At 36.9% G+C, this 25,685-nt stretch overlaps 1 protein-coding gene across 3 annotated transcripts in view; it reads right to left on the bottom strand.

Moving 5' to 3' along the window:
* Positions 1–8,915: 8,915 nt before the first annotated feature.
* KYAT3 (kynurenine aminotransferase 3) overlaps positions 8,916–25,685 on the bottom strand; it is a 48,432-nt gene continuing 31,662 nt past the window's right edge. The window contains exons 9-15 of one of the 3 annotated variants that reach the window (XR_013993745.1): positions 22,127–22,203; positions 21,050–21,139; positions 17,152–17,338; positions 13,326–13,368; positions 13,064–13,140; positions 12,704–12,790; positions 9,935–10,332 (exon numbers count right to left, since the gene is read on the bottom strand). Coding sequence is in view for 2 of the 3 variants with exons in the window: in XM_081055608.1 (XP_080911734.1) it covers positions 10,270–10,332; positions 12,704–12,790; positions 13,064–13,140; positions 17,152–17,338; positions 21,050–21,139; positions 22,127–22,203 (581 nt within the window). In the remaining variant the exon portion in view is untranslated. Of the gene's footprint in view, positions 10,333–12,703; positions 12,791–13,063; positions 13,141–13,188; positions 13,369–17,151; positions 17,339–21,049; positions 21,140–22,126; positions 22,204–25,685 lie in introns of those variants that run through there. The other 2 variants (XM_081055608.1, XM_081055609.1) reach the window with 2 other exon arrangements.

Below are 25,685 nucleotides of genomic sequence, written 5' to 3'. Positions count from 1 at the left end.
AATTGCACCTCTGGATATTTATTCAAAACACTAACTTGAAAACACATGTTTTCACCCCCATGTTAATTGCAGCATTATTTACAATAGCCAAAATATGGAAACAACTTAAGTGCCCTAGATAGATGAATGGATAAAGAAATTGTGGCATGTATATAGAATAGAATACTATTCAGCCATAAAAAAGAAGGAAATCTTGTCATTAGTGACAACATGAGTGGACCTTGAGGGCATTATGAAATAAGTCAGACAGAGAAAGACAAATACTATATGATCTCTCTCCTATGTAGATGCTTACGAAACAAAACAAAACCAAAAAAACCACACAAGCTTATAGATACAAGGAACAGGTTGGTGATTGCCAGAGGTGGGGGATTGAAAGGTGGGAGAAATGGGTGAAGGGGGTCAAAAGGTAAAAAGGAAAAAAAATAAATAAAATGGGAAAATAATGATTCCCTGCAAACCCAAGGTCAATAATTTAATTTCACAGTGGAGATCCTGAGAATTTCCCACTAAACTTAAATGATCACAAATTTCTACATCAAAAATAACCACACCGGTTTGATTCAAATTCTTTCATAAAATTGTTCCATAGGAAAATGATATGAGCTACACTTCAAGTTAATGAGCTTGCTTTCAAACAACCAAACTACATTGTGATAGATCATACCTTAGAGTACTTATACTCAGAACTCAAAAGTATTTAGATCTATTAATATTCCCTTTGATTGATTATAAAACAAGGAAAGAGAGTCTGTGACTTAAGATCATTTATCGAATGTTGTTTATTTCCTGAACAAAAGGTAATGCTGGAAAAGAGCACTGGGACTTTAGTGCTGTATCCCACTACACTGGAGTTCCTTCAATTCCTCCCACTTCCCAAGCACCTTCCTACTTCAGCATCTTGGCCAAAAAATGGCCCTATTTACAGATCAGTTGACACTACCATATTGTGGCACAGGGCCTGCCATTCTTGAAATAACGTATTTTCTTTAAGCAAATGTTTTATTTGGGGAAATTAAAATTATTTAAAATTTTGAGGACAACTAAGACTGTATTAATACTTTTTTTATGGCCCAAATCTAATTTGCATAATTCAGATTCATGTAGTATGCATACATATTGTACCTATGTATATTAATCTATTGATGTAGCTTTGTTTTATTTGCACAAACATCATATTCAATTGTCAATAAGTTTTTTTCAATTCAGAGATAGACTGTATTCTTTGACTAGACATGTTACATTAGTAATAATGGAGGAATTGGTTGTTTCCAGCTTTTCAGTATTGTAAATAATGCTGTCATGAACATTCTTGCTCATATTTGTTGGTGAATATTTGCATGTTCAAAGGGTAGATACTTAGCAATAGAATCAGGGCATTAAAGGGCATGCTCATATAACATTTTGACAAATATTGTGAAATTGCCTTCCAAAGATGTTGCACTGGTCTAAATGCCCATTCTCCATGTTTGGACAGCAGAGGCTGAGACACCCTCTCAATTATTTTTGTGAAACAAACTCTGATTAGAAATATCTATTTGCCAGGCAAAAAGGGAGATGGATGCAATTCCAAGCTTGTGTGTGTGCATGTGTGTGCACATGCATGTATATGTGTACATTACATGGTTTAAAGATGCTTGCAGACCACTCCTCTACTGAATCTAAATATTTTGGAGCCAGGAGCCGCGTGCAACTTTGAGTCCTGTATCCTGGGATTGAGCCTCCAGAGGTCAGATACATTCCCACGATTGATTAGTTGAAGCCCTCAGCACAGATGATTCAGGAACCTGGCTGGAGGGACTCTGAGACATGCCAATCATATCTGCAGTTTTAGGAACAATCTTTGGCACTTCAGGAAATCACTAATAAGGAAAAGTTATAGGCCAAAGAGAGACCCGAAGTTAAAAAACAAAACACAAAAAATGTGTTCTGAGAGCCAAATTCAATTTGTAGAAATTCATTCATTCAACAAATGTTTGTTGGGTGCCTACTACCATGTTTCCCTGAAAATAAGACCTAGCCTGACCATCAGCTTTGATGCGTCTTTTGGAGCAAAAATTAATATAAGACCCAGTTTTATTTTACTATAAGACCAGGTCTATAATATAATGTAATATAATGTAATGTAATGTAATGTAATATAATATAATGTAATGTAATGTAATGTAATATAATATAATATAATATAATATAATATAATATAATATAATACCAGGTCTTATATTAAGTTTTGCTCCAAAAGACGCATCAGAGCTGATTGTCCAGCTAGGTCTTATTTTCTGGGAAACAGGGTATATGACAGACTCTGCAGTAGGTGCTGGGTACATAGGAAGGAGATGAGGAGAGGCAGGATTTATAATTTTAAGAGGGAGGCCAGATAAGTTCTCCTGAGGTGACACTGAGTAAAGATGTGAGGTAGCCAGATGGACACTGTGGAGAAAGACACACAGGCAGAGGGAACCTCCGGTGCACAGAAACTAATGTGTAGCAGGCCTGGTGTTCGGGGATTAGCAAGGAGTGCACTGAGGGCAGAGGAGATGAGGTTAGGGAAGAGTAGGTTCAGGACGAGCAAGGGCTCGCAGATCAGTGTGATGACTGATTTCGGCTTTTACTCTGAGGTGGAGGGGCATTGAAGGGTTTTCACCAGAGAAGTGTTATGACTTTACTTTAAAATTGTCACTCCCCAGGGTAGAGCAGGCCAACTAGTGTTTTACCAGAAGATGGACATTCTAGAGAGAAAAAAATTTTAGAAAACTGAATAGTTTTCATGAGTTTTGTACTCTTTCATGCACATATTGGTCAGCAGACTGCTTCAAGAACAATTATAAAAGTAGTGTTATAATAAATCATCTCAGGAATTAATACAGAAAATGGAGTTATGATGTTAGAACATACTTGTGCAGTGCTATGGTTTCAGCTAAAATATGATGCTTATACTTTAAGGGATAATGAATGAGAGGAAAAAAGAGTATGAAAATAATACTACAGACAGTATAACCACTCTCATTGAGGAAAGGACAAAATTATTATTCACCTTTTTAATCATGAAATTTAGCTACAAATGAAGTTTTACATAAGAAAAAACTGCTGTATTAAATTTAAAAGAAAGCAGCTGTATGATAAAGTTAATATTGATTAGAAAATCCAATTATTTCTACAATTTATTCTGATATATCCCAAGATAGCTATTTGTCAGCAGGTGAACTTCCTATTTAATTGGCATGATTGAGTAATTAGATGTATTCTCAGAGCAGCAATAAAATAGAATTCTCTTGTCACAGGAACATAGTTGAGGTTTTTGTTTTGTTTTGTTTTACCCTTGGGTTTATCTGAGACCAAGGAGACTTGTTTTATGTAGGAATAATTTCTGATTATAATATTTGGTGATTGTGTGGTTATATAATTGTCTTCTTCATAAGAATAACGGGAAAAATTCATGAATTTGACAGATTTGTGATGGTTTGCCTTTCTTTCATACTAAATCTTTTAGGTCCTCATCATTTTTTTTGTGGACTCCTACAAGAGCCTTCTGATCAGTCCCTCTCTCTGACTCCAGGCCTTTTCATCAGGTTAATTTATCTTCTAGAAGAAAAATCTGATCTTTGTACCATATCCTCTATATCAGGTAGTAATGCATTCATCTGTAAATAACATAAAACTCTATTACAATGGCTTAAATAAATAGAGGTTTATTTGTCTCATTCATTACAACATCTGGGATTAGCTACAGTGGCCCCGAATTGCTTCCATGGTCTCTTCCTATCTTTCAGCTCTGCTACCCTTATTATACAGGCCTTCACTCGCATCCTAGTTGCTTTATGAATGCAAGATGGCTACTGTACGTCCAGACCTCACTTCTACATTACAGGTAGGAAGAAGGTAGAAGGGTGAAGAGGACAAGAAGACAAGAAGACAAAAAAGTCTCAGGATAACTTTGCCTTTTATCTCTCCATGAGGGGAAGCTGTTCTCAGGCATTTTTGACTAGTTGGAAGGGAAGCGGAAATACTGGGTATTTTGGCTTTTTAGCCGTTATAAAAGGAGTCAAAGGAGAAAGTGGATATTATTGGGCTTTTGGGTAGCCAAACCATAGTTTTTGCCTTACTCCCTATCTTCCATAAAAATCTTCAAAAATTCATCATTGTTTACTATGTGAAGTCCATCCATCTCTCTTATCGCTGTGCAGAATAATGTCATAGAATGACTTCTTTCATAACTTTTGGAATTTGTAGATAATATATCTTCATTTTTGCTAGTCCACTTGTATCAGTCAGAGTTCTCTAGAGAAACACAACCAATGGTATACTTCTATACATATAAAGAGATTTATTCTACAAAATTGGCTCACACAATTATGGAGGTTGGCAAGTCCAAAATCTGTAAGGTGGGTCTGTAGGCTGGAGATGCGGGAAGAGACAATGTTGCAGTTCAAGTCTGAAGTCTGTCTGCTGGCAGAAGTCTCTCTTGCTTGGGGGAGGTCAACCATTTGTTGTTAAATCCTTCAACTGACTGGATGAGGTCCACCCATACTATGAAGGGCAGTTTGCTTTACTCAAAGGCCTCCAATTTAAATGTCATTCTCATCCAAAAACATTCTTACAGAAATATCCAGAATAACGTATGACAACATATCTGGGCCAATTTTAAGTGGCCCAGCTGACACTTAATATTAAGCACCATTAACACCTAAATTAAGCATGCTTGAACACCAGGAAATGACGTGTGCTAACAGGCAGAGAGAAAAGGGCCCATTGAGAAATTGAAACGATTTCAGTATGACTACACATTGAGTAGGAAAAAGTGACTGTTAAAGATGAGACTGGAGAAGTAGGAGAGACCATATCAAGCAGGCATTGTAGACCCTGATGAAGAGAGCAGCCTGTACATTAAGAGTGATGGACAGTAATTAAAATGTTTGAAGTCACTTAAGATGTTTGCTCATCTTGTTCCTCCTTTCTTCATTCTGTTCCTTCTTTCAATCAATGTAGTTTGTGTGGAGTTGACCTTGGGTTGACATAAGTTTTTTTTAACATGTCTAACCTTCTTGGCCACAGCAGGTAGCTCAGGAATGGTCCAATAAGACACACTATACATTTGCTAGAGCTTTAGAGAAAGTGTACTCTTGCTGGATTTGCTAGTGTTACGCTATGGTGCTTAGAAACTGCTGCAGCCATGCTGCTGTCGCGAGGGGGCAACCTGAAGATAAAACTGACACAGAGAAGACAGAACTATGAGATGAAGCTTAGTGACATGTTATAATCTGAATCCCGGATCAAGCTGTAGCTAAAACTAGCTACTCCTGAAGTGTTCAGCTGAGACAGACAATTCTTTTTTATTTCACTTAAACCCACATGGGTCAGGCTTTCTGTAACTTGCAATGTGAATATTGGTAACTAATAAATGTAACGTGATCATATCACATTTTGTAAAGCTCGTTTGGTCTACTGGGATAGTGAACTGGAAGGAGCAAGACAGGGAGAACTGTGAGGAGGCTGACTAGTAGTCTAGTGGAGGGATGCTATCGACTGGTACCAGAGTGGTGGCAGTTGGGGCAGAGGGAAGTGATCAACTGAAGAGATATTCAGGATGAATATATAGGAGAGTTAGATATTTAGGATGTGGGGAGAAAAGTCAAGAATGACTCTAGATTTTCTGATTTGGGCAACTGGATTGGTGGCACCATTCACTGAGGCGAGGAGACAAGACTAGATAGGGTTTGCCTGTGAAATCTCCATATGACATGATGAATGAGTGTTGGATATATAGGCCTAAAATTCAAAAGATAGAACTAGACTGATACAGATTTAGGAGTCATTAGCATATAGAGAGTAGATGAAGTTATTTAGAGAGAAAGACAAAGTACCAATATTTAAGGAACAGGCAAAGAGACCAAAAAGGTGGAAGGCATTCGTAGATGAGCAGCATCATGTGTACAAGAGAGGACTGGGTTTAAGAAAGCCAGAGATGTCTGCAGTGGTAAATACTAAGAGGTAAGGCCAGATGGGACTGAGAAGTTCCCTTTAAATCTACGAACATGAAGGTCATTAGAGAATGTAGAATAATATTGGATGTGAAATGCAGGTTGCAGAGGGGTGAGGGTGAGGAGTGTATTTGTGTTTGTGTATGTGAAAGTAGAATCATCAAATATGGAAAACTCTTTGAAGAGTTATTCTACTTTGCCATAAAATTTCTCAAAAATTCAGAGCTAAGTCATTAGTCCTCTTTTTGGAGGACTGACATTTTGGCTAATACTGACATATTTGGTGCTGTTATTCGGTCTCATCTCTAACTTTTGCCAATATGCTCCAGACTCTCAAATGTATATATATCCAGCCTCTTTCCTAAACTCCACACTTGACTATTCAGCTGCCTACTCAGCATTTACACCTGAAAGTTGAGTGGGAATCTCAAACTCAACGTGTTCAAAACTGACCACCTTACCTTTGTCCAAGCCTTCTCGACCTCGGTGATGGCACTCAAGTTTTCCAGTTGCTCAGACCAAAAACTAGACTTATTCTTGAGGCCTCGGTTTCTCTTATGTCCCTATAAACTCTGTTAGCAAATCCTGCTGTTTCTACCTTCAAAATATATCCAGAATCTATTTCTTACCCTTCCACTACCACCACTGTGATCTTTTACCTGAATTATTGTAATAGGTCTCCATACCGTGATCTTTGCTGTCCCTAGTTTCTTCTCAACATAGCAGCCAGAGTGATTCTTTGAAAAGATGCAGGAACCTCAAGGACTTGGGATTCCCTCAAAAAGTGAGTAGGAGGAATGTACTCTCAGCAGGAAAAAGGAAGAAAGTTTGAAGTCTCTTTTTGAGAAGACCAAGTACCCAATCTTCAATGAAGGAGGAAGAGGCTAGAAACTTCAACCTAGATGAGCCCAAAGGTGAGATTAAAAAATTCGAAGGCCAAACAACAGCCGCAGTAGCAAGAGATCACCAGGAAAGTCAGTCCAAGACATGGATCTAGGGTCTAGGAGTGAATGGGCATGACAGCCAGAACCAGTGCACATGCTCTTGTTCTGAGTCTTAGGTTCCTGCAGACCCCTGTGTCCAACTCTTTTGGGAGACAGTGTAGCAATTATACTGTCTCTACCAGTAAGGCCTCAATATCTAGTTAGGCTTCTGGAAGCCCAGGTCTGGCCTTGGACTCTAAGGTCCCAGGGACGGTAGACAAGACTTTAAATTTTTCCTTGGTCCAATATTGCACTATTTACCCACAAAGCTCATATTTAAAATCCATGTCTTCCTTTTATCCCATGTCAGCTCTCCTCACCGTAGCCAAGTGGAAAGAATGATAACCTCTCTCCCTTGTACCACCCAGACATGGAGTTTCCTATGGACCAGTCCAAGGCCTGACTCTTGGACCAAAACATGGAAGGAAGCCCTCACTCCAGTGGGCACAGAAATTCTAGAACCCCAGGGTTGAGGCTTACATGTGCGACTTCAGTGATCACAGTATTATAGAACAGTATCATAGTTGTCTACTGAGAACTCCAGTTTATTATTTGAAGATACTGTGAGGAAACCCTATGAAACAGTGTTGATGAAATTCTTTCATGTTACTATGTGTAGCTATAGTTTGTGAATTTTTATTGCTGTATGAGATTCCATTGTGTTCATACATTCCCTAAATATTAGACTGTTGATGGACATTTTGGTTGTTCCCAGTTTAAAATAATTATAAACCATTCTGCAAAAAATCATTTTACATATTTTTAAAAAGTGTGGATGGGATGGCACCCTGATTCTCTGGATTAAATCATTACCCTTACACTGGTCCTTGACGTCCTATGTTATTTCTGTGACCTAATAACTATTACTCTGTCCCTGGGTTATTCTATCCAGTCATTCCAATCTTGGTACTCATCAGACATTCCAGGCATCCTCCTCTTAGACACTTTGCACTGGCTATTCCTTTTTTCTGGAATGTTCCTCCCCAAGGTCTTCACAAGGCTCTCTCTCTCCCCTCCTCTAAGACTGTGTCCACGTGTGTCCAGGAGACCCACCTGACCACACTATTTACCATTCCCCTTTGCTTTCCTAAACCTCTCATTCCCCTTTATATTGCTTTACTTCTTCATACAATTACCATGTATAAATTTAATATACATTATATTTCATTAAGGATATCTGTAATTGAAAATAAAACAATTATTTAAAAATAAAGAAAAAAATAAAAAAAATTAATATATATTTATTTCATTATGTTTATGATTTAGTTAGTCTCTCTCCCCTGAACAGAAGTCCTAGAAGGCAGGGATCTTTATTTGTTCCCTGATGTATCCTAAGGGCACATATATCTTAGGATAGAACCTGGCACATAGTAGGAGTTCAACGGATATTTATTAAAGGGATGAACAAAGGAAGGAAGAAGGTAGGCAGGGAGGGAGGGCAATCAGATGGAAGGAAGAAATTTTGCCCTGAAGGGGAAGAGATAATAGGGTAGATAGGATCAGGGACAGGATTTTCTAAAATGGGAGCAATGTGAACATGTCTCACTGCCAGGGCAGCCAGTCGATGCTGAAGGTACAAGAGAATAGACTGAACCAGTTCCTAAGGCTGTGGGAAGAAATTGGATCCAGAGCACGGGTCGGGGGGTTAGCATTGGAAAAGTCCAAGGCCGCAGAGTGAACATTTTATCAAATCCCTAGCAAGAGTGTATGGGCTAAAATTTTTACATGGGATTTGTATTGCTACGTAACAGTTGGCTCTTGAGGTCCTGGGCCTCCTTCTGAATGGCTGAGCCTGGTGCTGTTTAACCATCAATCTTCCCCAATGTGCTCCCACCCCCAGGAAGAAATGAAAAAAGGATAGATGCAGATTAGATATCATAGGCTCATTGGTAGGATTGCTGGTCTGGTAGCTTGTTTTGTTTTTCCCTGAAGTGGGAGATGAGCTCATTTATTTGTGCTGATGGTGGTGGGCTTTGAAGTGTGATAATGGAGAAGTTTGGATATTTTTATTATGGAGACTAGGAGAGTATTAGAAATTACTGCTACAGCAAAATATGAGAAAGCTTATTAGGGGATCATAGAAGAATTAAGTCTAGTTAAGATCAATAATGTGCCTTCATAGTTGTTAGAACCTGCCCCATTGTGCATTTTGCTACAGCAGTGCTCAGCAGCCCAAGTGATGGATGATGAAATCTGGATGAAGAAAGGAGTAAAGATGTAAGGGGATGGGTAGGAATAAAATATAGGGTTCTACGGGCTACATCAGCAATGATCAAACTTTAGTAGGTATAAGAATGATCTGGAAAAAGCCAGATTCTGAAATTATTATTCAGTAGTCTGGGATGAAGACCAGAATCTATTTTCAACAAAGATCCTAGCTGATTCTGATGTAAGAGTACCATGCACCATGTTTGAGAAATAGATGCTTTGAAATTATATTGAGTTTAAAGAAGTGATATTTTGAGAGGAGCAGGAGGGTGTGTGTGTGTGTGTGTGTGTGTGTGTGTGTGTGAGAGAGAGAGAGAGAGAGAGAGAGAGAGAATTGTAAGGATAGGTGATGGTTACAATGTGAGATGACTAATTTATTATCTCAAAACTGGAACAGCCTGGAACGATGAAAGGTTCAGGGCATGGCCAAGAGAATGGGTGAAGCAGAGGTGAACATTGCCAGAGGAGAGGAGGTCAAAGTACTGAAACCCTAGGTAATCTATGTGGACCTTGAAGCCCTCCCAGATAATGGCAGTACTTGGAACAGAAGGGCAACACTGTGAGCCAACTTGAAAGCCATGGATAAATGAAAGGCGGGAAACTACAGAGGTGAGTATACAAAGCAGAGATATGGAGTTGATGGGGGTGTAACTGGTTAAGAGTTTTTACACAGTTGTGAAGAAGTAAAACTAACATTAGTTGAGTGTTTGTCAGGCTTTACATACATCAGTCCATTTCATCCTTACACACAACTCACAAACTTTATATAATGTAGGTGCTATTTTTATTTCTTTTTTATGATGAGGAAACTGAAGCACAGAGAGGTGAAGCATGAACCAGTATCCCACAGATCATATCCACAATGCTAAACTGACTCTCATAAAATGGTAATGGAAAGTGTCTTCATACATTTCAACTGAAAAAAAATCAGATCTCTTGACTATTGTTAGGAGAGGGGTTAACTACTTTGGAAAAACATTGGAAATATTTCTTTAAATTTCATTTGTACTGAAATTTGTTTTTGCAATATCCAGCAAGTGGCTGCACTAACAATTCCATACTAGGTCTTCTAATAGAAACATTAATGCAGTTCGCATTTATCAAGACTTCTGTCTATTCCATGCCTTGATGATTTCTTCAGCAGCATCTAGTGTACTGTCCTTCTGTAAACAAATGATCATTGTTACATATCAAAATAAATTCAAGATGAAGTCAAGATTGAAATATAAAAAATATACCAAAGTCAGTCCATCAGGAATAGTCATGCAGTGATTCCACTGGCACTTCAATGGGAGGGATTGACCCTCGGGCTGATTGGTGTTGAGGACTGGCTGTGACTACAGTGGAGGAGCTGTTGTGCAGGGCTGACCCTCTGGAGCAGGATTCACTTTTGCAGGGCTCTGGTGCCTGCCCAGCCTGCCCTTTAGGTGTGTTGTCTGCAAAGGCGGCGGGGTGATGCTCTGGCTGGGTCCAAAGCTGACCACCAGGCATGCTAGCTCTGGGGCCTCCTGGGAGGGGCCCCAACCACAGGCCAAGTTCAGCTGTAGACTGTGCCCCGTCCAGGGCCACCTGGCATGAGCCACAAAGTAACCCGCAGATGGCCACCACCCACGCTGGGCTTGGAGGTGCCTCAAGAGGCCAAGCCGCAAATCAAAATTGGCTGCTGCTAGTGCTGGGTTTAGGGCTGCTCAGCCAGAAGTACAGGACATGCCAAAGCCAGATGCTGATTGTTTGAGTTTTGTGAACCTTTGAGAGATTTTAGGAAAGTCCACAGCATGAGCCAAAGCAGGCCATTTACACAGAAAAGGCACTAGAAGCAGTTTGGGTGTGCTCAAAATTTGGCTGGGGTGGGGTCTTAGGGAAGCAGGGCAAATGAATGGTGTTAACCAGACTGATGGAGACTCAGCTATGGCAGCTGCCTGTGTTTGCATGCTAAGAGAGGGACAGTTCAACAAATAAACAATGGCTTTCACCAGCTCTTTCGTCTGGGAGAAAGCTGTTCCTCCAGCCCTCTTCCTGATGCCAGACAATTCAGTTCCTTCCTGTATGTCCCTGGCATCTTTTGAGCTGCTGCTCCAGCACTGGAACTCAGAGTGAGTGAGTCCATCAGTCAATAAGTCTGTGCATGGGCTTTAAGAGGAAGACTTGGGACTGCAGCTACCTTCTGTCTCACTGAGCCACAATCTCTGCTGGCTTTCACAGTCAGAAGTTCTGGGGACTTCTCTCCCCAGCACTGAAACCTTGGGCTGGGGAGCCTGGTATGAGGCTGGGACCTCTCACTCCTCGGGGCGGGGAATCTCTGCAGCTGAGTTATCCCTCCTGAGTTTTAATGGTCACAGGCAGGTGTAGGATCACCCCGTTGCACATCTCTGCCCATCCTACAAGTTTTGAGGTGGCTTCTTCTGCATGTCTTTAGTTGTAGGGCTTCAGTTTAGCTAGACTTCAGGTGATGCTCAATGATGGTTTTTCTGTAGTTTAGTTGTAATTTTAATATGGTAGTGAGAGTAGGTAGGCAGAGTAGGTAGGCAGAGTTTACCTATTCTGCCATCTTGACCAGATTCTGGGCTGGTATATTTTTTATTGCAGCATTTTGAAGATGTCATTTCATTGTATAGTACTTCCTACTATTTCTAATAAGAAGTAGCTAACTAACATTTATCTCTACTCCTGTACAGTGAGGTATAATTTTTTTCTGGCTGCTTTTAAGATCTTATTACTATCTTTGGTTTTCAGCAGTTTAATGATGATGTGTCTAAGTGTGGTTTTCTTTATATCCTGGTGTGGTTCACTGAACTTTTAAATGCACAAGTTGCTTTACACCAAATCAGGGAAAATCTTGGCCAGTATTTCTGAAAATATTTTTTCTGCTACATTTGCTCTTCTTTTCTTGGTTCTCCAATTACATGTAGATTATCACTTGATATTGTCTCATAGATTTGAGGTTCTGTCCATTTTTCAAAAATAATTTTTCCCTGTTTTTCAGATTGGATAATTTCTATGGATCTGTATTCAAGTGGATTTGTACTTTTCCTGTCTTCCTCAATCCTTTGTGTGTTAAGCCCCATATATTTTTCATATCAGATATTGCACATTTTATTGTTGAATTTCCACTTGATTCTTTTAAAAATAGTTTTAATCTGTGCATTCATTGTGGCCATATTTTCCTTTAATTTTTTGAACATACTTATAATATTTGCTTTAAAGGCCTTGTCTGCTAATTTCCACATATGGGTCTCCTTGGGATCTGTTTATATTGACTTCTTTTTTCTTTTTAAGGGTCACAATTTCTTATATTTTCACATGTCTAGTAATTTTTGATTGAATGCTAGACATTGTAACATTACATGATAAGAAATCTGATTATGTTGTAAACTCAACATTCTTGTTCTGGTAGGCAGTTGATTTCATGGCAGCCCTCTGACATTTAAAAATTGAATATGAGCACATCATGTCTAGCAATAGAAAAAAACGGTGATTTATAAACCAGAAGGAAGGACATTACAAATGTGTTGTACAGTAGAACAGGGAACTTACTTTAATGAAGCAAAATCGCACAAACTTCTCAAACTGTAATTTGGTCTCTGTGTTACAGAATGCTGAAACTGGGATGGCTGACAGTTTCTAAAAAATAAGCAGAAGATGAAATAGGAAAACTACTTATACTTCAAATATTATAATAAATTTAGGACCATAAACATTAGAAACAAATAGGTTCTTCTAAATATTCACAATAATTTTCAAAAAGAAAAATGTATTTAAAATTCTCCAAATAGCCACAAGTGGACTATCATATAACAAAATTACAGTTAACATTGTTCAAAGCAGGTCAGCATGTTTCCTTCATAAATTAACTATAAAATACAGCACACTATTACAAAAGCCAATAAACATTACCTTATTTTTAGTCATCCATTTTACAAATTTATAGTCATAAGGTTCATTGTTGTGCTTCATATCAGAGAGGTCTGCATCTAAAACAATAAAAATGAGATGGCCTATGTATTATATCTGAAGCAGTATGTATTTCATTTAATTCTATCAAAATTCAAAAATTTTCTCAGAAGATATTCATAGCATCTGCTGGAGTCTCATGTTGCATGGTGTGGTGGAAAGTGAGGAATTCACAGATGAGCTTTACTTCTAAGGCAGTACTCACATAGACATCTGGTTGATCACACTTATCCATACAGCACTTAGCACTGCAAGAAAGTAGAAAAGGGGAAGGAAAGAAGGTTGCCTTTCCATCTAGAAACAATATAAGACTCTATGATCAGTATGAAGGAAATAACATATAAATTTATAGAGTATTCATCAGTAATAATTAAAGCTCCAAATAATTATTCATTATTAGATTATATGCTCCACAAGGGCAAAGTGTCTGTATTGCAGCCTATCATTATCCCCAACTCCTAGGTCCATGTCTAGCATATAAATAATGAAAAAAGCATATTTGTTGAATGACTAAATAATATTATTATTTATAAAGGGAAAGTGTCTATTTAGCTCTTCCAAGTGATATCCTTATTGTTTACCTCTTTCTTCTATATGTTATGCTTTTAAAAAAAATATTAAATTTGGGGAAAAACTTCAACTATGTTTTGGGGAATAACTTCAAATATTTCTATCTCTTGCTTCGATCTTGCTTTAAGGTCTGGGCTAGATATTTCTCTGGCATTTGGTTTCAGCAATCTAAATTTCATATCGTTTCAATTTTATTGACTTGTACTGTTAGATCTTTCTGAACAGCCCAAAGCAATTAACATTGATGGTTATTATAATCAATGAAATTTTACAATTTATTGCTCAAAACAAATTGAAGCAGTTATCATCTTTCTTTTATTTATTTAATATTACTGAGTCTCTTCAAATTAACAATGTAAAACACTTGACATTGATGAAAGTTTCACCTGTATTTTGAAAAACATCTTAATATGTTTTTAGTTAATGATTTTATTTCCATTCTCTCCTATATTTTAAGAATGTAAACATTCCATATAAAAGTACTCATAATATACTATAATTCATTGAGAACTTACTATTAGCTAAATATGTTATATGATTCACTTATTTGTCCTACAATTCTGAGAGATAACTACAATATTCACTTTACAGACGAGGAAGTTAAGTTACTATTTCAAGTATTTCACACAATATGTATGAATGTGTATTTAACTCAGGTTTGCTCTAACAAAAATGACCATTTAAAAAAGTTAAGAGTCTGTTGTAAATTATGTGAAAACTCCATGTGACTAGTACACAATAGGAGCATATTCAAAGGTAATCCAGAGAAAGAAGTGATCACTTATAGCAGTAGAAGGAAGAACAAGAGAATATTAGCTAACCATAACTGATACTAGCTATATTACTTATTTTTTCTTATAATGTTTAGCAAAGAGGAATTTATTGCCATGGTGCTTAAAGGGAAAGAAGGGAATAAATACAATTCTAAAGATTTTGTATTTAGAAGAAAGTTAGAATCTATTTCTTTTGAATACTTGAGTCAAAGATTCTCAAAGGAACTAAACAAAATATTTTTTTATTGAAGGAAGAAGTTTGCAACATATTATAATAGTATTAGGGTATTTAAGTAACTCCTGAAAATCAAAATTCGTTATTGCGTTCCCATTATCTCCTCCATAATTTTGGACCTTATTACCTTAGTAAAACAACCTCCTTACTTGTCATCTTGTGTTCTAATTGAATGTTCCCCTTTTTAGTTGTAGGATGAAGGTCATTGGTTTGGAAAGTTGCTTAGTATAACAGAAAAGAGATACGTTCCCTGGTGAGAACAAGGATGTCTGGGTTCAGAGCTCAGCTCTGCTACATATTAGTTGATTAACTTTGGTTAATTAATTCTCTCTATCTCAACTTTCTCATCCATCAGTGAGGATATAATAGCACCAATCTCATAAGGCTTTTGTGAGAATGTGATATTTTGTAAACTTCTTAGTATAATACCTACTATATCATATATGCTTAAAAATATTAACCAGTTAGCCATTGATATTATTATAAAGGAAAGAATTATGAAGGAAAGTAATTACCCATTCATGAATTATATGGTTTACTTTTATTTTCAAGCTGCCATCAAATGAGTTTTGTTGTTTGCTTTTGTCTTTAGAAAATGGTGGGACCAACTTCTAATATATTGAACAATTTTTACATTCAAATTAATCTGAGCAGATGAAAGAGTAAAATAAAATGAACTTGTCTTCAGTATATTGGAGGGTTTTATACACATTGTATTTTTCCCTCACAGGTGAAGAACAACAATAAAGAAGGGACTTCTTTTTTTTCCATCATCACAATAAGTTTTCTAACCCAAATCCTCTCTGCTCCTATTCTAACAACACTAGTTCAAGATCTAAAACTTAAACTAGTATAGCATGCACAATCCATTGACTAAAGATAGAATGAGAAACTATTTAAGAGTTTAATGCAATAATCCAAGCAAAAGTTACATCATTGTCCTTTTGATGTTTAATGTCACAATGTGACAAATTCTTTTTAGAAATTACTATCTGGAAAAGTTTGGTTCCAGGAAAGAATTATTTTTATCTAAAAAGCTGTTAAGTTTCCTTTTATTCAACAATTATGTAACTAATACAATAATTCCATTTTTGTATTTGCCATTGCTGCCACAAAGTTCAGTCTCAAGTTAATGCTAATTACAATACTAAATGAACCTAGGTGACTGAAATATTTGCTTCCTCTTTCTTCCTATGTGACATTGTGACATTGATTTTCTATCATAAATAAACATTTCTATGTATATATTACTGCATAGAAGACTTTTAAGTTAGCTCAACTTCTTTTTGGGAGCGGATGAAGTGTAAATCAATTTCTTTTAAACAAAACAATTCATGTTGAAAATCTTGCAATTTCCAATTCAAAAGCAAAAATATAAGTAATGAAAACTGTTATTTCTTTTTGTCATTCCATGAAATGAGCTGCACATTTAGACCCAATATAGAAAAAGTGGTTTCCACACTTCAGAGTATATATCTTAAGGGGTTTTACATAAAAACGGAGTATAGGAACCTGGCAAATACAGCTCTCTGGCAATAGGACAGCAAGAACCTCTGGCCCCCATGGCCTCTGTTTCTCTCACAACAAATGAAGAAATAATTATCACTGTTGTATTATAAAATCAAAAGTTACTGGCTTTATAAAATTTGGTATACACAAAGGCTTTTCAAGTTCAGTGGCATATAGCTTTATTGCAATAAAACCTTAAAATATTTAAAAACCATTTAGAATGGGTGTAATTTCTGTCAGAATAAATTATGCTCTTAAATTAAATTTACTATTCTTAACATTGTAGTTTTTATTTTGAAGGAAAATAAGTTATGTATAAAATGTTATCATGATTCTAACTTTAGATTTGTATGGCATGTCAGAATTACATATAACAACTTCAGGTAATATAAGATCATTCCTTTTTGGAGACAGAACTATTTGGAATCTAGTTGTGTGACTTCAAGCAAGTTATTTAAAATTTTCTAAGTCTTCATGTCTTTAAAAATGGAGCTAACAGTGCTTTCTTCAAATGGGTATTTGAAAGTGGTAGGCATGTAGTAGATGCTCAATAAGTGTTCTAAAGTGGCAAATAATCCCTGATGGCATCCACATTCTAGAAACCTTATTCTTTCTCAAGTAAAAAAGAAACTAAAATTTTACTCAAAGGGACAAAGGGCACATATATTATTTCATGTACCTGTTTTACATTACACACCAGAACAAGATGACAGTACATTCTATGTTTAATAGAATACCTAGAACAACAGATTCCATAACCATGTAACAACAGTCACAATTAAGGTCAAGAACCTAAAAGTCAAGATGATTGTAGAAAAACACTGACATTGTGAAAATCCATTTTTCCCTAGATAAAATACTGATATGGCTTTGACACCAATCTTTTCTCCATAATTTCACATATAACTTTTCATATAGATGAAATAATAAAAACTCTTACAAACCTAGCAAAGATACATCAGCAATGATGAAGTATCCCCCATCAGGAATTATGGGTTTTAGGCCAACACTGTCAAGTAAATGTACCATCCGATCTCTTTTTACTTCTAACTCTTTTGGCAAGGAATTAAAGTAACACTCTGGGTCATCCATGCGCTTGATGTCAATCCAAAAAGCTTGAGCCAAGGCCTCCTGTATGTCAAGATTGAAAAATGTACAAAGGAAATATGGTAATGTTATTTATTGCTGAGTTTATTGGTATAATAAATAAAGATTGGCTGAGTAATATTATTGGCAAAAAAGGTCATTCAGGGAATTACAGTTGAATTCCTGTGAATCCATATTAAACTCTATAGATTAATGGAGGAATCAGTTACAGGCAAATTACTAATTCTAACAGGAAGAACTGAGAATGAGCCACGAAAATCCAAATTGAAAAAGAAGTATTATATAAAGATGGCATACTTGGAAATGAAAAGACATTAAGTAGTTTTCTGTTGAGGTGAGCTGTAGAATGACTTGCTAGATCTAAGTCTAGAAGATGACCAGAGAAATGATGAATCAGGCTTTCCCCATTACCTTGGAGGACGTAGTAGAAATGAAAGCTGACCCACTGTGTCATTCCCCATGGGAATATTCTAATCATTCATATCTCAGGAAGGTGGTCTGAGTGCCACAGGGATTAGAAACAAGTTTTTGGGTTATACTGAGTGACTTCTCTACTCTTCTTCAGGAAAGTAAGAAGACACGGGAGTGTAACTAGGCTCAGGGAAAAGTCAATGTTAGTAGGCAGATGTCTGAGAGGGCAATAGGTCAGGAACAGGTGAACAAGTCTGAATCAGGGCATACATAAAGAACTATCCAAGCAGGAGGGTGGAAGCTTGGTAGGCAAGTGTGAACTGGGATAACTTAGGAATATTGGTTCTCAGAGCAAACCAGGAGAGCCAAGCAAATAATCAACTTGGAATAGTTGAGGGATAGAGGGGCAGAACAAAGTGGTCAAATTTTAGGAACATTAATCACAACTGAGAGACATCAAGAACTAAAAGACACATGCAATTGTTAGTAAAGAAATCGAGTACCTATATTAAAACTGGCATTGTGATAAATGCTGGGACTATCATGATAAACAAGATGAAGATGGTCCTTGCCTTCATGAGTCTTCCAATTAGTGTGCACTGATAAGGGCAAGGCAGAGGGATCGGATAGGAAACAATGACATGAACAAGCAGGATACAATTTGTTCTTTTGGAAGAACTGAGAGAAATCTAGTGTGGCTGTAGCTAGTAAGAGAGACAGAATGGCGAGAGATGACACTGAGACACAGAGAAGGGCATGGCAATGGAGAAAACTGCGTGCCAAAAGCATTCAGCAGGAAAAATGAATGAATAATAATAACTCCCTAGTACTAAAGAAATCTTGGATAAAAAAGGATTGGTTGCTTCAGTCTAGGAATCTGTGGTTCCCCTGGAAACCTGGGCCAATTTCAAAACATGGTTGTCTGAGGGCATGAAAAAAAAAGAAAAAGAAGGCCACTTAGCAGAAATGGAGAACAAGATGGTTCAGAAAAAGATGTTCTAGCTGAAACTTTATTTTTTCTCAGCAACTTATTCATTCCCTATAGTAGGAGATATTACCCTAGAAAATTCAAATCCCAAGAGACATACACATCCTCTTAACTGTAGAATTGTACCTGACTCCTCTCTTTCTCATACCTCACATGTGATCCACTGGGAAATACTGTCAGCTCTACCTTCAAAACATATTCAGAACCCAATCATTTTTCACCACTTGTCTCATCTCCTTATTGGTTCAGTGCACTGCTGTCTCTCTCTTTGATCACTTCCACAGTCTCTTAACTCAACTAAGCAACCAGATTCCTTTTGATAACACAAGTTAGATCATGTCACTCCTGGGCTCAAGACTCTCCAGTGGCTTCCTATCTCACTCGGTCGGTATAGTGACAAACATGCCCCTACTTGATCTGGCTCCCACCTCTCTTTCTGATTATTTCCGGCGACTCTTCTCCCCTCATCATCCTATCCCAGCCTCTGTACTTTCCATTGATATAAACATGATAATCAGACTGCCTAACCCAGGGCCTTTGCACTTGTACTTTCAGGAGGTTTCTTCTCTAGATAAGCATGTAACCGCTGAGCCTCCTTCAGTTCATAGTTCAAATGTCCCCTTCTCAGTGAGGATTTCAAACATTACTCCACTTAACATTGTATATCCTCCCTCTTCACACTTTATATCCTTCCTCTTTACTACTTTATTTTTCTCCATTGCATCTATCAACTTCTGACATACTGTTAAAATATTTATTTATTATCTGTGTCCCCCACTAGGGCTATTATCTCCATGAAGGCAGGAATTTTTGTTTGCTGTATTTAAAATACTCAATAAATACTGGTTAAAGAAGTGAATGGATTTAGTTTTAGAGGATAAAATGAGTTTAATATATAATAAAAGTAAGTGTTAGAATTAGCCTTTATCCTGATATTAAGAGTCACTGGAAAAACAAATGTAAAATAGATATTTTTTCTCATTCAGTAGGTATGTTTGACAGGAAATAAAAAAATAAGTTTACTGTAGCCAACATATTTCACTCTTTTAACTTTTTTCTGGACTGCCTTCCAGAAAAATACTTTTTTTTTCAGTGTTCTGATTATTCACAGAATGATGGTATGTAGATCCCTATTTTATAAACATTTTAAAAATAGAAACAATATAAAAAATATATACTTTAGAAAGTCTTATACCTATTGCTGTCCCTATCTATTAATTTCACCTATTCTCCTTACCCCTACAAATAGCCACTTTTACTAGATACATTCTGGATTTTCCAGAGATCCTTTAAGAAAAGACAAGCACATAGTCCCTTTCTTATACAAACTATAGCATAAATATACACTGCTCTCTGTATCTTGTTTTATAATACATTCTGGAAATCTTTCTATCAGTAATTATAGAGCTTCTTCACTCTTTTCCTTTCCCTTTCTTTTCGTTTAATTTTTAAACAGTCACGGTGTTAGAATAATGGCCCCCAAAGAAGTCCATGTCTTAAAACCCAGAATGTGTAAATATGTTACCTTGCTTGGTAAAATGAACTTTCAAATGTGATTTAAGTTAAGCATCTTGAGATAGAGAGGTTATTTTGGATTACGTGGGTCCTAATGCAATCACAAGGATTCCTACAAGGGAAAAAGGCGGCAGGCGGCAGGAGAGTTAGAGTCACAGGAATCATATGACCATAAGCCAAGGATGCGAGCAGCCCCAGAAGCTGGAAAAGACAAGGAATAGATTTTCCCTGAAAGCCTCCAGAAGAACACAGCAATGCAGACACCTTGCTTTTAACCCCGTCAGACCCATTTTGACTGCTGACCTCCAGAACTGTAAGATTTAAAAATAAATCGTGTTGTTTTAAGCCACTAAGTTTGTGGTAATTTGTTACAGAGAAATAGGAAACCAATACGGTCATATACGATTTTAATGTTTAGATAGACCATGGTTTATTTTAACCAGTTGTCTCCAGATGGATAACGACAATCCCCTATTTTCTGTAATAAGTGGCCCTGTACATACAGAGCTTCTTACATGTGCAGATAGGGTAACTTCCCAGAAATAGATTGCTGCTTCATAGAGCATGCACATCTGTAATTTGGCTTCCTGTTGTCACTGTCATCCAGAGAGTATATTAAAACAACAAAACAAACAAACAAAGAAAAAACACTATTCTTAATAGCAAGGAATATGTGTCTGCTCCTAAATTCCCAAATTATACCAGAAGCCCTGCTCAAAAAGAACATGAAAGGAAGAACTAAGCCAATTCAAACACATAACATAAAGACAATACCTTCCCTAAAAGACCATGTTTCAACCCCAAATTACTATAAAACCTACCTGTAAAGGAGTTGCACAGGTATAAATGCTGTTTTGTTGAACTGTCTGTAAATGTTTTATCAAATGATTAGGACCAACGGTCCAGCCAAGCTGGAAAAGGAAAAGATAAAAGCAGAGTTTAAGATGTGAATTTAATCATATGTACCAAATCTATAGAGAAGCTTAATGCAATCGTTAAACATATGCAATTCTACAATGTTCGAAATGTATGAAAGTAGTGCAGTATTAGTGAGAATCATTTCAACACTTCTTTTTGGGAAAAGTTTCCAGCTGGAGTCACTATACTCTGCCCTCAGAAGGTAAACAATGCATGCAGTCATCATTAGCTTTCTCCTCTCCTCTGGTTTGCTACTTCTGATATTCTGGAGGTCTAAAAAGATAATACCAAAGCTCAGTTTGAATTAGATGTAGATAAAAGTAACTGAACGAGGGCCTATGGGACTCTTCCATAATTTGCATCTGCAGGCCTCATTGTTTGATACTCCCTGCTTCTTAGCCATGGTTAGGAGAGGCAAGGCTGGATGACAAGTCACAATTGGATAAATTGTTATTGTATTACATAGTGTCGTGGTTGAGTGCAAAGATTTGGAAGCTAGATTACCTGTCCTGGTTTGAATTTATTAGCAGTGTAACCTCAGGCAAGTCCCCTAACTTCTCTGTACATTAGTTTCATTGTCTGTAAAATGAGGGTAATAAATTATACCCCCTCATAATGTGGTTATGAGAATGAAAGGAATCAGTACGTGCACTAAGCACTAAGAACCTGGCACATAAGTGCCAAAATATTAGCCATTATTATTTTTCTCCTTTTAGATAATATGCAGTCATCTGAACATTCTTTGCAAAGAAAAAAGTGTCATTAGTTGGCTACTTATAAAATGAAAAATTACCTTATTTTTCTTTTAAAGAAATGATTATGTCTCAAAAAAGAATAAAGGCCAACATGAAAGCTGAACAAGTAATAATAAGCAAAAGATTGGTATGTATATAAACTGAATAGAGATGCATTTAAAACACAAAAAAACCCTACAGGAAGTAAAGCACACACCTGTTTTTAAGCAATTAAATTCATCTTACCTTCCAGCCAGTTACACTGAAAGTTTTTCCGGCACTTCCGATTGTGATTGTTCTCTCCCACATTCCTGGAAAAGTGGCTGAACAAGAAAAAGAAAAACAAAACAGTAAAACAAGTGCTTTCCAATTAATCTACATTTTGCATAACCTAAAAACATAAATGTATCATAGTGTGTACTCAGTCTCATTATTTTAATAGGTTTGTTTAAAGATAATGTAACTGGAACCCAAGCATAGCTAAAAATGTTACAACGCTTGAAAACATTGCAATAGGGCACACCTAAGTAACACTTAATAGATTGACTAATTTTAAGTAGCAAAATTACTTCCAGGGGCGGGAGTGGCGGAAGTGCCAGTAGGAAGTGTTCAGAGCTGGTTCCGTGCAGGGGCCACACAAACCGCGGCACCCTGTGCTCAATGTCATCACTTTATGGCACGGTTTTGGCTGTGGTCCTGGCTTTGGTTACCTCACCTCTACTCTGCCCATTTTCTGAGTCTCTTTCTCCAGGATCCCTAGGTCAATGATTGTTAAAATGTGGTCCGCACATCAGCAATATCAAGATCACTGGGAAACTTGTAAGAAAGGCAAATTCTTGGAATGCATCACAGACCTACTGAACCAGAATCTCTAAGGGTGGGGCCCAGCAATCTGTGTATGTGTGTGCATGCATGTGTGTATATGTGTATTTTGCTAACAACTTTATTGAACTATAAATCTCACACCATATAATTCACTCATAAAAGTGTCTAATTCAGTGGTTTGTAGTATGTCCAGAGTTGTGCAACAATCACGATCAATTTTAGTACTTTTTTTTTACCCCAAAAGAAGCCCCATACCTTTCAGGTACACCCCCTCCTATCCTCATGGCCAGTAGCACTAGAACTTGTGCTTGAATGGAGCTTATCTAACACATGTATTTCCTCTGTAATGCAACAGTCTTCCTGCACTTAGAAACATACGACAACACTTCAGCACTATGCCTAGGTGCCACTGTACACAGCAAAACCACCATTAAAAAGATACTTGCTTACAGTATGAGCTGAAACAAGGAGGCAGAGTGTTGCCTTGCTGACCTCACCTGGGAGCATACACATCAGGTGACAAATTTTTCACCACTCTGAACATGTCTGCGAAGGAAGCACCCTAAGTAATGATTTTGGGGTTACCAATATATTTTAGTGAGCAGGCAAATTCACAAATATAGATTCCACGAATAATGAAGAACGACTGCTACAGGTTTTCAAATTGATCAATATCTTTAATAATATCATTCATTCATTTATTCATTCACTCATCAAACATTTGTTAGCAACAATCAGATGCCAGGGACTCAGCTAGTTTAAAAGGAAGCAAAGATGAGAAAGAGGCAGTTCCTATCTTCAAGGAGCTTCATGTCTAGGGGGGTAGGAGACAAGTACAACAACTGCAACACAGTGTGACAGGTGCTATACTGGCAACAGGCATGGAGTATTGTGCTAGCATAGGTGTAGGGGTGGCTCTCCGCAGCCATAATGCTTGAGCTGAGAGCTGGAAGGCCACACAGGGCTTTGCCAGGCAGAGAAGGGGGAAGGAAGGTCAATTTTGGGGCAAAGGGAATACAGATAACCAAGTCCAGGAGGTATAAAATGCAAGAGTTTGTGAATTTTGCTGGACAATGGTAAATTATTTCTCTGAGAATGCTACCTACAAAACTACTTTTTTTGAATTCCTTAAATAACTTAGTTGTGAAGTTCTTCACATTCAATCCACAAGTTTTGCTCTTGTTTTTTAGTGGTACAATAGATGCTCTTGTATTGTTCTAAGAGGGTTTGTACACACAAAGGGAAAATAAATACCCATTTCTAGGGGGGTTAAGCTGCTTTCTTAATCTTCTCATGAGGCATGTACAGTGCCTACTAAAATGTAAGGTAGCTAAAGAAATTTCCCAAATGGGTGCATATGTAATTTCAGTCTATCACGAAACACCTGCCAATATTTGTAAAGGTAGGACTATATAAATCAGAAAAGTTCTAATTGTATTCTCTGTGGAGTGTAACAAAAACCAAAGCGATAAATGGAGAAAATATTTACAGGGTCCATTCAAAGAAGGAATATCCTAATATTTGATATAAATAATCATATCACATCAAGTTTTGAGGTAGTCCTAGTCTTCCAAAATATTTCCAAAGCACACCACAACACGTGTACCACTCTCCTATTGACCAGAGAAAAGCGAAACTATGTATAATGCAGAGCATCACTTCCTTTAAAGTAATAATATATATCCCAAATCAGAAAGGCTGATTACTAAAAACAATAGTTAGAAATAAAGTCTTTGAAAATAAGAAATACTCAGAGAAACTAATATAATTCTAGCATACGAGTATTTTCACTATAAGTTACAGAAGAAGGAAGTTAAAAAGTACTCACATATCAAATGTAGGTTTTGTTCACAAAATATAAAATCTAATAGTAGTATTCAAAAGGAGAGCTAATTTGTTGGTAGCCATATAAAAGTGGATGTCTTTTTTTAAGGAGCAAGTTGATCAGCTAAACAGCTTACAAAGAACTTTATACTAATTTCCCAAATATCAATGGATTAATATATAAATATCAGTGTATTAGTATATCTCCTCTACACTAGTGGTTTCTTTTTGTCATTTTCCTGAAACCCAGAGATATGATTTGAATCAAGAATCTGGACTAATAAGGACAAATTCTACTATTTCAATAAAAAGTGCCCTAAGTCCTTTTAAAACATCTAGATGTTCGTGTCCTCTCAGTTTCAGAAATTTGGGGAGCCACAAACATTAACGTACGTAGCCAGGCAGAACAGATGAACGACTAAAGCACTGAGTGTGACTAATAATCTAGAGGCAAAAAAAAAAAAAATCTTGGCAGGTCTGATAATTAAAAAACTCCCATATCTCGTATCAGTAAGTTTAGCTTGCAGTTATATCTGAAAGGCAACGGGTCTTTGCACTTCTCACTTATGACCCCGGATCCCTCAGTCAGCCACAGCAGCGGTCACAGTCATTCACAGGCGACTTAGGCTTCAATAGAAGTCAGATAAAGATTAGAAGCATGATGAAGAGCCCTACATCAGGGAAAACTGCCTCTGTGACAACATGAAGATAATGCTAATTTCCTGTGTGGCTAGAAAGCCTGATTGTATTATATTAAAGAATTACTACTGCACTCTGCAAATTGGTGGAATGGCCATTTTGCATCTTTCATGTATTTGACAGAATACATTTTCAGGCAACCTAATTGCAATCTCTAAATAATGAAATAGTGAGTTCATTTTTTTGTTTTAACTTTATGGGCTGTTACAACAACTAAAAAAAAATCTAAGTTAAAAATATGTATCTCGATATCTCTAGCAAATGATATTATCGATTAAAACTTTTACCATGAAAGGTCTATCATATAACATAAGGTTTAAATACAATACAGGCTTAAAAACAATTCTAAGACCATTTAAAGTAATCTTTTGGAAAGAATATGGCTAAACTGAGCTAACTAAAACTAAAGCTCTGAGTCATTCTCACATAGGCATGAACATATGCTTTATATTAAATA

This window comes from Rhinolophus hipposideros (genome assembly GCF_964194185.1).
Source record: "Rhinolophus hipposideros genome assembly, chromosome: 8".
In the NCBI taxonomy this organism is placed as follows: domain Eukaryota; kingdom Metazoa; phylum Chordata; class Mammalia; order Chiroptera; family Rhinolophidae; genus Rhinolophus; species Rhinolophus hipposideros.
Note: the sequence above shows the minus strand (reverse complement) of the source record. Positions and strands in the feature narration are given on the sequence as shown.